We start from the raw sequence: 13,161 nt of genomic DNA, 5'->3' as shown, positions 1-13,161 counted from the left end.
GTATTTCTTTTAGAAAGTATCAAATATTGTTTTTGATACCAACTTATAAGTGATCAGCGATCAGAATATTCACAAACGCTCAGGGTTGAGGTGTTCAGACACCATTTTATTTCATTACTTTTGTCCGTTATGATGGCACAGAAGTAAAACGACCTCATCTGTTGTTAGTGATTTGCATTTTGTGGTGAAGATTATATTTTATTAAAAATAAACCTGTTCACAACTAGTCCCAATTTACTGGCTGTTCTACCAAAGTGCACCCCAGTGACCCTTCCGGAACCTGCCCTCTGTCATTCCGTGTTGTCCTTGGGTAGCATTTCTTGAAATGTGGTGTGTATCCCATTGGCATCATAGTTATCTTGGGTGCCCCTTAAAGGTGGACGTTTCTTAGTCTATCCCAGAGCTGTCGTCAAGGCCCTGGACCATGCATTTTATACAAGCCCGAGATAAGTTTTATGTGCATTTTAAATTCTGAGAACTCACTGCACAATAGCACTGAGGTCAGAGGGAGGCTCTGGAGACAAACGACTGGAAAGCTTGCCTGGCCACTGGGTAACTTTGTGGCCTGGGGCAATTGCTTAACTTCCAGTACCCACATTCCCCCATTACTAACATGGGATAAGAGTAATAGCCACCGCGGGGTTGATGCAAGGATCTGATGAGATCAGGGATGGAAAGCTGTTTGTACTGTCCAGCATGTGTTCAGGACTCAATATGTATTAGTTGTACTTTACATAAAAGTGGTTCTCTATTCTTTCTATAAGTGTTTGCTGTTCACCCTACATGTTAAATGTTGTGCTTGGTACCAGGACGTCAGAAATGAGTAAGACATAATCCTCGCTTACTTACAGTCTCATGGGGAGCCAAGTTCAAGTGTGTTCATTTTTTCTTGAGCTTCATGTCAACGCCTCCCACCCCATTCTAAAAATTTCAAGCTTTCAGAAAAGTTAAATGAATGGTACAATAACTGTATAACTCTCCATGTAGATTCTTTGATTTTTGACATTTTGCCACATTTGCTTTATTTCTCTATCTTGATCTTTCTGCCTCTGTCTCTCCACCTCAGATCATCTGTCTGTACCTGTTGACTTGTCAGTCTTCGAATCTCTGTCTCCATCTGTCAGTCTTGGTCTTTGTTTAACCCCACTCGGTTGATCTTGGTCTCTCACCCCTTGGTGTCACTGTCATTCCTGTCCTGCTGTCTTGCTGGCTGTCATTCCTCTCTCTGGCTCTCTTCCTCTCCTTTTATTTTCTGAATTGTTTGAAAGCTACCATATTATGACACTTCATCCTTAAATGTTTAAATATGCATCTTCTAAAAAGAGGCATTCTTAGATATGACTAATATCTTTATTATGCCTGAGAATATTAACACATCCTGAATATTATATCTAGTTTTTATTCAAGTTACTCTGATTTTTCCATCTTTCATAGATGCTTTTTTTTTCAGATAAGGATACAGTCATCACAGTCATCATATAATGCTTTTGATTAAACCTGTTTAGTCTCTTAATCTAAAGTGCTGTCATTGTTTTAATGACAATAACTTTTTGAAGTATCCAGGCCAGATTTCTCATAAATGTCTTACTTTAAGTATTTGTCTGATTGCTTCCCCGTGGCTTTAAGTCATTTCTCCATCCCTTTATTTCCTATAAACTGGAAATGTTTGAGTTGAGGAGACTGTGTTTAAACATTCACTGGTGTTGTCCTTTATACTGTGTCACCTAGGGAGGCAGGAGGTCCAGTGTCAGTGTTGTCCCATGTAGGTGGGTGGAAGTACCAGATTGCTCCATTTTCAAAGTAGTGTTTTTTCAGCCTATGTTGCTTAGTTGTCTGTGATGTGTTACTTGGGCACTTTATAATTATCCTATTCCCCAGTACTCTTGCATCTTTTAGAATACGTTGATGACCTTTACTGTGATTACCATGATTACGAAATCATGATTTTTCTAATTCTTTTATTCTGTTTACATTAGTTTAGTCAGTATTCCTCATTAAAAAGGATTGTTCTTCCTTTCTCTCTCTTTTATTTTTTTATTTTTTTTGGAACAGAGTCTCACTCTGTTGTCCAGGCTGGAGCGTGGAGTGCGGTGGCATGATCTCAGCTCACTGCAACCTCTACCTCCCAGGTTCATGTGATTCTCCTGCCTCAGCCTCCCGAGTAGCTAGGACTACAGGTGCCCACCACCACACCTAGCTAATTTTTGTATTTTTATTAGTGATAGGTTTTTACCGTGTTGGCCATCCTGGTCTTGAACTCCTGACCTCAAGTGATCTGCCTGCCTCAGCTTCCTAAGGTGGTGGGATTACGGACATGAGCCACCATGCCTGGCCTTTCCTTCTTTTCTCTTTTCCTTCCCTCCCACTGTTTGGAATCACTGTGGACTCATGGATTAATTTTTTCTGATTCAACTTGTTAAAATAAGTAATAGTCATTATTCTTTTTGATGTTGACATTTTTCAGATTTGGCCAGGAAGAGCTCGTTCAAGCCAGCTCTTGTCCTGCTGCCATAATCTCACTTTTTAACCTCTGTTGTTTCAAGATTTGGAATCACCCATTTCTTTAAAACTCCTGTTTTTTTTAGCAGATATGTTGGGCTTTGGAAAGCCTACCTGCTAAAGGAGCATTATTCCTTCTGGGCCTTTTTCGGTGGACAGAGCTAGGAAATATATGCGTCTGTGTATAAAATAAAGAGTTCATTATATCATGAGTTCATATATCAGGCTTCAGTAAATGAAAGTAAAAAGTACATTAGAAATCCTGAGTTTATGTAGTATTTCCAGTCCAAATTTAACAGTATAGAGCTTTTGTCTTCACTACTTTTATATGTTTATGTTTAATCTCTCATCACTTACAGGGAAAATTTCGGCTCCGTATTGTTTCCTTTATTCTATAATATACAGTAAGTTTTCACTTAACATGAAATGATGGATAATAAAACCAGTTTTTTTCCTCATCGACTTTATAATGAAAGGATGTTGAACAAAGAACACTTGGACACAGGGTGGGAAACATCACACACTGGGGCCTGTCGTGGGGTGAGGGGAGGGGGAGGGATAGCATTAGGAGATATACCTAATGTAAATGACGGGTGCTGGGCGCTGTGGCTCACACCTGTAATCCCAGCACTTTGGGAGGCCGAGGCAGGTGGATCGCCCTAGGTCAGGAGTTCAAGGCTAGCCTGGCCAACATGGTGAAACCCCATCTCTACTAAAAATACAAAAATTAGCCGGGCATGGTGGCATAAGCCTGTAATCCCAGCTACTCAGGAGGCTGCGGCAGGAGAATCGCTTGAACTCAGGAGGTGGAGGTTGCAGTGAGCCGAGATCATGCCATTCATTGCATTCCAACCTGGGCTACAAGAGCGAAACTACATCTCAAAAAAAAAAGAAAAAAAAAATGACAAGTTAACGGGTGCAGCACACCAACATGGCACATGTATACATATGTAACAAACTTGCACCTTGTGCACATGTACCCTAGAACTTAAAGTATAATAAAAAATAAAGGCTGTTGAACAAAAGGACCTGCTGTAGGTTGTTTCTCTTAAAGTCAGTTTCCAAGAACCTGTCAATGATTTTAAGTGAAGGCACACTGTATAAAAAGTAAAAAAAATTACAATCAGTATTACTGTTAACAGTAAACAGATGGAGCAAAATTTGAGATTTGCCTTTTTTTGTGCTTACGTATTTCCCAGTGTGAAGCTTTAAAGTTATTTGAAATATTTGTGTTACCAATTTGATATACAATTAATTTTTTTTCTATTTATATTACTGGGATTTCCTCTACATTTTTCGAGACAGGGTTTCACTCTGTCACCCAGGCTGGAGTGCAGTGGCACAATTAATGACTCACTGCAGCCTTGACTTCTGGGATCAAGTGATCCTCTCACGTCAGCCTTCTTAGTGGCCAGGACTACAGGTGCGCACCATCATGCCCGGGTAATTGTTTTGTTTTTTGTCAAGATGAGGTTTCACTGTGTTGCTCAAAACTCCTGGGCTCAAACGATCCTCCTGCCTTGGCCTCCCGAAGTGCTGAGATTTTAGGCATGAGCCACCATGCCTGGCCTACATTTTTTATTTATTTTTGAATGTAAAACGTTTATATGGCTCAAAAGTTAAAACTATGTTTTAAAAAACATATATTCCAAATCTTGATCTCATCTTCTCCTTATATCCTATTCATAGCTGCTTCCTGCAGGTAACCACTTTCATTAGTTTCTGGATTTTTTTTCCCCTGTATTTCTTTTCTAAAAGCATATTAACATTTTATGTCTACTTTTATTATCCATCCTGCTGCATAGAAGTATTTTATATGCATTGTTCTGTACTTTACTATTTAAACTTAAGAATTGATTTCTAGGAAATATTTTTTCATTCGTATTCCAGCTCCATAGTACTCAGTTGTGGCTGTAATACAATTCAAACCAGTCTTCTGTGGGTGGACATTTGGGATCCTGCAGTGAATAACTGTATACTGTTGTTTCATGTTTAAGGAGCTGTGTCTCTAGGACACATTCCTAGAAGTGGGATTGTTCTATCAAGGGTAAATACATACATAATTTTATTAGATATTAACAGATTCTCCTCCATAGGAACTGTAATATTTGGCCTTCCATCAGCAGTATATGTGTGTCTGTCTGTCCACACCCTCAGTCAAGATTTGTTGTCAGCTTTTGGGTTTTTTCCCAGTCTGATAGTGAGATACCATGATATCTCGTGGTAGCTTTTATTTTTATCTTATGAGTGAAAATGAGCATTTTTGCTTATATTTGTCAGTGCCGTTTGTAGATTTCTCTGAACTGTCTGTTCAGAGGTTTTACTAAGGAACTATTAGTGACCATTTTCTAACAGTGAGTACTCTTTACCCTATCATAAAATTGTCACTCATTCTTTTGGTGTCAAATTCTTCTATTCCATATCTTTATTGGGTGAGTCGTATTTATAATCTTTAAAAAAATTGTATTTGAATAAATATTGTCCACTAGCTATTCAAAATAAGGATTTAGAGGTAAAGGTTTTTGTTTGTTTGTTTGTTTGTTTTTTTTGTTTTTTTTTTTTGAGACAGAGTCTTGTTCTGTCACCCAGGCTGGAGTGCAGTGGTGCAATCTTGGCTCACCACAACCTCCATCTCCCAGGTTCAAGTGATTCCCCTGCCTCAACCTGCCCTTGTAGCTAGGATTACAGGTGTGTGCCACCATGCCAGCTATTTTTTTTGTATTTTTGTTAGAGACAGGGTTTCACGATGCTAGCCAGGCTGGTCTCGATCTCCTGACCTCACATGATCTGCCCACCTCAGCCTCACAGGCGTGAGCCACTGTGCCCAGCCTACTAAAGGTTTTTGGTTGATATAAAATCCAGAATGGCACCAGAATGCGATTTTTATTCCTTTTTAAAAAAAAGATCTGTAATTAAAGGTGCAGCACTTCAAACATGATTTATACAGTTGTTTTTATAGGAAAATGGAAATATATTGTAGGAATAGGTAGCAGGATGCCAATAGTGACTCCCACTCATGACTATAAGTAGTGACTTTCGGAGATATCTTAAATACTGATGTCATTAAGTGATTAACTTGAATTACTTGTATTTTACTTTTAGTTACTAAGCTGACTGCTATTATAGTAAAGATGTGTTTTAAAGTTAGAATGAAATGGAAACATTAGCTAACTGCTTAGAAGCTTAGCTGTGTGGGAGTTAAAGTGCAGGGGAACAGATGGGAACATTTAATTTATAGAAATAATTCTGATGGAGTTCTAGGGTTGTACCTATTTGTTGTAGTTGTGAAGAAGCAAGCCATCTTGTATACTTAAAGAATGATGTCATCCCTAATTTAGTGGGGTGGGAGGAGTAAGAGTATTTAAAGATCATGTGGATATTAAGATACAGAAGTCATAAAATATTTGTAATCATAGTATCTGTAGGTTAGGTAGTGGTTCTAATTTCTGGGAGGAAGCTCAAGTAATCCTTATTTTGTTTAAAAGACCAACCAGCAGTTGAAATTTTTCTATTGCTGTTTAGAATATATTCATCCCAACTTTGGTAGAGGAATCCGTGGCTGAATGTTGCTGTGACTGAAAAAAGATTATTTCTCACTTTCTTCTGGAAGCTTTGTTTCCATCCTCCTTTGGATTGGCTTCCAGGAGACCATAAAAAGAAATGGGTGTTGATTGCATTTAATGGTTCCTTCTGTGAACAAGCAGTAGGTGCCATTCTTGCCCTTTCGTTATCTGCAGACTTATTTTATCAGAAGAGTGCAACTGATAAACTTTGCATAAGAGAAAATGTACCGGCCGAACACTGATTTTGGTTACATATACTTAACACACTCTTTCTTGGCCTACATCTATTTAAAAAAAAAAAAAAAAAAGAACTTGTATATAAAAATCTGAGCAGATTGGAGAATACTTTGCCATATAAAAATTTAGTATTTTGTATTTATTGTATATTTTCTCAAAATATTACATGGCTTTAAAATATTTTAGAACTAACAATAATTGGATTCATACATAATTTTGTAGTAATACTTTTGTATAAAACCATAACAGTACTTTTGTATAAAGCAAAATTCATTTTACTCTTTTAGTGACTTTTGTGTCATACAAGATTAAAGGATGGCACTTCTAGATTAGCACTATGAACTAACTTGTGTCAAGGTTAACTGGCAGCCTCCACTCTCCAGAACCCTCCAATGAGCAGAAAGCAAGCAGAACAAGACTGACTTGTTGAGAGTTGTGATAAATTTCACAAGAAAAACCTTTGACTTTCTAGCAAGTGTTTGTTTACTCTTTTCTTATAAATACCTTGATTATTTGGTTTCCTGGCTCATAATAGATTAGAAGCAATAAAATGTTAGAACACGAAGGATGAGATGGGACGATAATAGAAAAGACGTGCTATCAGCAGTGATAAGTGACGTGGACAGCAAGGCAGGACCCAGAAAAACTTTTGAAAAATTCTGTGGTAGACTTTCTTATAGGGGTAATAAGATTATAATAATAACAAAAATAGTAATTAGCAAACACAAAATTCCCCCTCGAATTCTCCACACTTTAGTAACTCACCCAGCAGCTGTCTCTAGGCATGTTAAACTCAGTCCCATCCCTTCAGTGGGTTTGATGTGCTTAAGTCAGGAGAGGTGTTGTGTGGATTACATAGCTGAGATTGCATGTTGGAAAACATTTAGCACAGTATCTGGCACAGAGTATCTGCTCAACAAATGCTGATCATTAGTTGAATCTTGCAATGCTTTGAGTCTCAGTAGTTAAGTTACGCTAACTGTACTTTTACTTTTTTCTTGTTGTATCTCATCCAAAATGTCATCCATACCTGTTATGTACAGTCTGTAAATCCAGAAAGATCCAAAAACCATATAAGTTTGTCACAGACTCTTTTGACCAAAAAACTGCCCCAGATTGACATTAGAATGCGTAGTCTTTATCCTACTTTCTTCATTATTTGCTATTTTAATGTTTTACTTAGAAATGTAAAGATAGTTGATAGTGAAGTGCTGCCCCAGACCTGCTAGAGAAATTATGTGTGCACCCATATATACTATCTTTCTAAAACCTGAAAAATGCTTTATGCCAAAATACATCCGCCCCAAGAGTTTTGGATGGGACATTCTGGGCCTTTAGTATTTAATGTGTAACTGAATGGAATTGAAAGGATAAACTCCATGTGATCTTATTTGATGAGAAGACACTGTATATTATTTGATCACCTTGGAAATGTTGAGTGAGCTAATAAACACAAGCCATTGTGTTCTCTTTCCCCACTTCACAGCAAAATGAAAAGGAGAGCTTGTTGAAGGAAAGAGATCACATTTTGTCAACTCTGGGCGAGACAAAGCAGAACCTAACTGGACTTTGCCAGAAAGTTTGTAAAGAAGCAGCTCTGAGTCAAGAACAAATACAGATACTCGCCAAGTACTCAGCTTCAGATTGCCCACTTTCATTTTTAATTTCTGAAAAAGATAAAAGTACTCCTGATGGTGAACTGGCCTTACCATCAATTTTCAGTTTATCTGACGGACCTCCAGCAGTGCTGCCTCCTTGTGCCAGAGGAAACAGTGAGTCCGGCTACACGCGGGGGCAGGAGTCCCAGCAGACATCCACAGCCACCTCTGAGCAAGCCGGGCCTGCGGAACAGTGTCGTCAGAGTGGTGGAATCTCAGACTTCTGTCAGCAGATGACTGATAAATGTACTACTGATGAGTAAACTTGCATTCACTTCCTTCAAACCATCTAATTTTCTACTGAAGTTTTGGCAGTGTCTTGAAAGCCTAATATGACCATCTGTTGCTTAACAATATTGTTTTTCCCTTTAGTAGTTTGCCATAAAGGAATTTCTCTTAAGTCAACCATGATTTCTCATTGATTTCCACAAGAGACAAAGAAACGATTTTGCCTCCTGGATATCAGAAAAATCCATGTGAAAATGTAAACCTTTAAAACTCATGATTTAAAGAATAATAACTCTAGTAATAACTCTTCTTGCTATTCAGAACAAGTAGGAGAATGAAAACTGCAGCATATCAGACAGCAGTTTAACAGCTTGAAACGTCTACAGATAGTTCCTACTAAAAGAAGTGGCCTGCAGAAGTTTAATAATTTGACATTTTTGTAATATTTTAGATTGAAAGAAAATTTCTGCCCAAGCAATGCTAATAGAGTTCTGTTCTCAGCTGAAACAGGGTGTCAGCTACTGGGAATATTTTTGTAGAACTGCATTGTGAAAAATAGATGGTCTTACCTGAATCTTAGGGCTTTGCTCTTTGGCTCCTAAAATTAGGTTTTAAGCTACGTTGGGAAGATTTCGTAAACAGGCAAGTGGTTGGCCTAAGATGGGGGCTTCTTCTCTTCAGTATGGACTCTAGAAAGTCTGGCTGCATAAACAGATTAAGTGTCACTTTCCCTCTTTTTTTCCCCCCTCTTCAGTCTTTACCATATCTGGTCCCATCATGGACTTCCTGTTTCCTGGCGTTCTTGTCGCTTTGGAAGAAGAACTAGGACTCAGAGTACAGTGGCATGAGTGATCATACTGGCAGCACTATCTCAGGCTCCCTAGAATCTGGAGAGCTTACCAACATGTAAAGCTGTCCACTTTGCCACCATGGGTCACCAATGCCGGAAAAGCAGACATCATGGGGAAAGAATATTGCTTACGATTTACCAGGAGTGCAGTTCATTTTTTCATCCTGTTTTTGAAGTCGTATGGTTCACTTGTAAAAAGCATTGTTACAGATAAAAATGTATTTGCAGCAACTCTGCAGGTTTGTGAAATAGGATGAAACTCAATCTTTTCCTATTGTGGGTTTGCATTTGAAAACCAGGTTTAATCCTTGCTCTCTTCCCCAAATTTGGTGTGGTATAAAGACACACAAATCATTTTAACTTGGGCATTTAAACATCAGTCTTGTTCAGTCCTGTTACAAAATAGATAATTGAGCACCTATCGCAAAACATTTTGCAGTGACTTTTAGTCATGTTGGAGTTAGATTTGTTTGAGAGTCAAATGAAAGCTATGGATCTTCTCAGCAATTAAAAAAAATGCGTATGTTCACATTCACAGAAACGTTGGCAGAACCCAGTTTTAATGGTGCAGAGGAGTAGTTTATAGTGTTGATTTCACCAAAATCAGAGGGCTGAAAGAGACACTTCTATGGACTGCATCCTGAGCCTAGTGCAGGGCTTGTCTAGCTAATGTGGGCAACCACCACCCACTGTGTATGAAATCTGAAGCAAGTTGGCCTTGCCTGTGAGAGTATATGGGGACCAGTCTTCATGTCTTGGAGTGATTTGTCAAATGTTACCCTTTTTGATCAGGATGTAGGGGGAGGATATTGCTAGTGTATTTTCAGTAGTTTGTATGTTATCTCTGTTATTGACTTATCTGTAAGAGAAAATTAGTTGGACTTGTTTATTTTCTAGTAGCTTTTATAAGTACACTCAAGAATTTGTTAGGGAGAATAATTCTAATAATGCATCCCATACTGCAAAAGAATTTGTGTGTGTGTGTGTGTTTATATGTGTGTGTGTATACATACATATATATCTCCCCATATAGGTATTTCTTTGATACTTGTAATTTTAAATTTCAACTTCACAATATAAAATAATATAATAACTTGTGGTTTTACAAAATGTAAAATCTTAAGCCAATGGAACCCTTGATTTCCTACCTCAGTGTACACTCAACTATTGGTCGTATCAGTTTGTGTATGTGCAAATGTCAAATAATCTTTTGCTTTAATTGCTACTGTACTTGCTTTGAAAGATTACTATTTTATGATAAAACGTAGTTGTCTCCAGATCTTAAATATAATTTGTAAAGCACTTGGTTTAAATTTCTCTCTACCTATGAACAGTTTAGCATTAAGGGTTTCTATTAATGACATATAATTATTGGCCAAGTGTAATTTCTTAAAATTTAGCATTACTTTAAATAGCCAGCATGTAATACAAGTAACTACACTACCTCATATCTACATGATTTTCAAGTTGTAATGCAGATGGACAGATAAAAAAGGTTTTATCTTTGTCTTTTGGCCATAAGTGGGGAAGTTTTCTGTATATTGCATAGCATTACACATTTATGCCTATTTTAACATTAACTTCTAAAGAAGTTTTTTCTAAGAAAATGTTTCAAGGCAATATTTTTTTTTGAGGCTGCCGAAGACAAGTGACAGGATTATGAGTATACAGTGTATGCCTTTTCCTTCATGCAGAATTTTGAAATGTTTTCAGTTTGTATATTGCATATTCACATGATCATTGTTCACTATTTTATGAACCGGCCATCTCAATGCTTGATGATTTTTTTTAAAAGCTGTTATGTTGAATTCAGTAAAATAACATTACCTTATTTTTTTTTCTTACTCATTCTGGAATTATAGCAAATAATTTGTTAAATTGTCATATTCAGAACAAATGTGGATACAGTCTTGGTTCTCCATCTGTAATTTTTTTAAACAGTTTGCTATAGCTTACTGCTTAACGAATTTTAAATAAGGAATTAAGTATGTTAGATGCAGTAGACGATACAGGTTGCATGTGGACACCCAGCCACATTAACAACTTGGGGAAAACAATGGCAACGTTACAGTGAATTCTCAGGTGAACTTTTTTCAGTTATAAAACATCTATTTTGAATTTGTAAATATTTTAAATGTTTTATTAAGGCATGTAATAAACTATTCTTTGAAACTTGTTGGGTAGAATGAAAACTTAAAGCCATAATGGTAAAAGGTGGCATACTGATTATAAAAGAAGCAGAAAAACATTGATTTTTTTTGTATCTTTCATAATATAATTTTCTAACAATGCAATAAAACCACTAAACTTCTATGTCCATATTTTACTGAGACCACGTTTCATTAAAAGCATACTTTCATAGTATTTAATTTACATTTTCTTCCTAATGTTCTTACCCAAATGTACCTGAACTATAAAATGTTAGATGTTGGTGATAAATTGACAGTTAAATAAAATTCTCTAAAATTGCTTCTAATTGAATAGAATTGTACGTTCTATTTTCATTTTCTCACCTCATGTGGATTTACTCAGTTTAGTCTTTTGATCGGTAATTAGTATATCTGAATTTGTAGGAGAGAATCTTTCCTTAGTTGATAATCATGCCTGGAAAAAAAAAAAATTCCAGCATTCAGGTGTTTTAGGAAGCACAGATTTTAGCTTTGCTTCTGATTTTACTTAATTCTAGTTTAGATAGAGAAGTATAGGGACTCTTAAGGGGTATTATCTCTATCAGTCATTAAGTTTTAAAAACTTATCTGTTGAGTCAGCTCTTTGTATTCTATTCAGTTTCCAACCAGGCCCCTCTGACCAAGCTTTGGGCAGCTGCTCAGCGGTATTGGCCATCCAGGGCAAAGTCTTCTGGTCTAGTCATTGTGATTCTCAGCTGGGAATGATTTTGCTGCCCGGGGGACACTTGGCAGTTCCCAGAGACAGAAATCGTGGGGGCAGGATATAGGATATGGCTTCTAGGGGCAGAGGCCAGGACAGCCCTCACAACAGTTAGCCACCCAGGGTATTGATCAGGCTGATATTGAGAAACCCTGACTAGACCAACGATGGAATCAAGATGACTTGTAAGAAAGTGCTCAGTTGTGTGAGGTAGTGTGGTGGCTGCAAGAGTTCAAAGGAGACAGGATGAGAAATGTGAGATTTCACCGAGCTTTGAAAGATGGTAGTCTGAATAGGGAGAAGGATGGTCTCTGGGGAGAGAAGGCCACCTGGCACAAATAAGCCTGGTGTGTTAAAGGAACAGAAGGAGGTTGTGTCACAGTGAGAGAGAGAAGGAGGAGGCCCCCACTTGAGTGTTCTTCACCAGTGGGTGTCCCAGCATCTTGCCCTACCCAGATTGACTAAGTTACCAAAGGTCTGAGGTTAGACTGTAAGGGCTTTAAGAACAATAGAAGTATAAGTAGTGGGTATTGAGGTTTTAGAGGAAGGCCAATAAATAGCATCTTTTCCCTGGCCAGAGTTTTGAACCATTTAAGAAATTAAAGAGTAGGTGAAATCCATATCACTGATGGAACCCAGCTTGGAACCATGGCCTTCTAGCTGTTTAGCCCAGTGAACCTGCTAGAAGTGCATTCTGGAATGAGGCAGACTTAATCTATCCACCGGTCACCTTGACCCACCCCAAAAGGGGCAGAGCTCTTAGAGGAGTGGAAAAATATAAATGGGGCAAATTCCACGAGTAAGGGGTGGGCTGAGCCAAGTAGACTTAATGGCTCTCAAAATTTACTCATCAGAATCAGAGACTACTACATCAGGGCCAGTGGAAGTACAAAGGCCAGAGGGTGTTTCTTGCCCTGGAGATTGAAACTAGGGAAGTCTTACAGAAGAGTGTTCCCCTTTCACACTCCCCAGTTGAAGTTCTCTTGAAACATTGGCCCCAGTGCTCAACCAGGGGTGTGACTGATGGCCTGGAGGAGGAGAGCAGCTGTTCCAGAAGGCAGACTTCCTCTCACCTTTGAGGCCACTTCCCAGCACCAGCCTTTGCAGGTGTGACTCCCTGGGGCTGTCAGTGAATGTTTGTCAGTGAACATTTGGTCTAAGAAGGCTCTGGATCCAGCAGTATACTAATAAGTAAGTGAATTCAAAGGCTACACTGTACCAAAGACTGAACATTTTT

At 38.1% G+C, this 13,161-nt stretch overlaps 1 protein-coding gene across 6 annotated transcripts in view; it reads left to right on the top strand.

The window, feature by feature from the left end:
• The window catches only part of BACH1 (BTB domain and CNC homolog 1), a 152,389-nt gene extending 140,878 nt beyond the window's left edge, over positions 1-11,511 (top strand). For all 6 annotated transcript variants that reach the window (XM_073009911.1, XM_007965551.3, XM_007965545.3 and 3 more), the window contains exon 5: positions 7,786-11,511. In XM_073009911.1, coding sequence (XP_072866012.1) covers positions 7,786-8,220 — 435 coding nt within the window. In that variant the 3' untranslated portion in view covers positions 8,221-11,511. The remainder of the gene's footprint in view (positions 1-7,785) is intronic.
• The last annotated feature ends 1,650 nt before the right edge of the window (positions 11,512-13,161 follow it).

Source organism: Chlorocebus sabaeus, chromosome 2, assembly GCF_047675955.1.
Source record: "Chlorocebus sabaeus isolate Y175 chromosome 2, mChlSab1.0.hap1, whole genome shotgun sequence".
NCBI classification, from domain to species: domain Eukaryota; kingdom Metazoa; phylum Chordata; class Mammalia; order Primates; family Cercopithecidae; genus Chlorocebus; species Chlorocebus sabaeus.
This window is presented reverse-complemented; position numbering and strand designations above follow the sequence as displayed.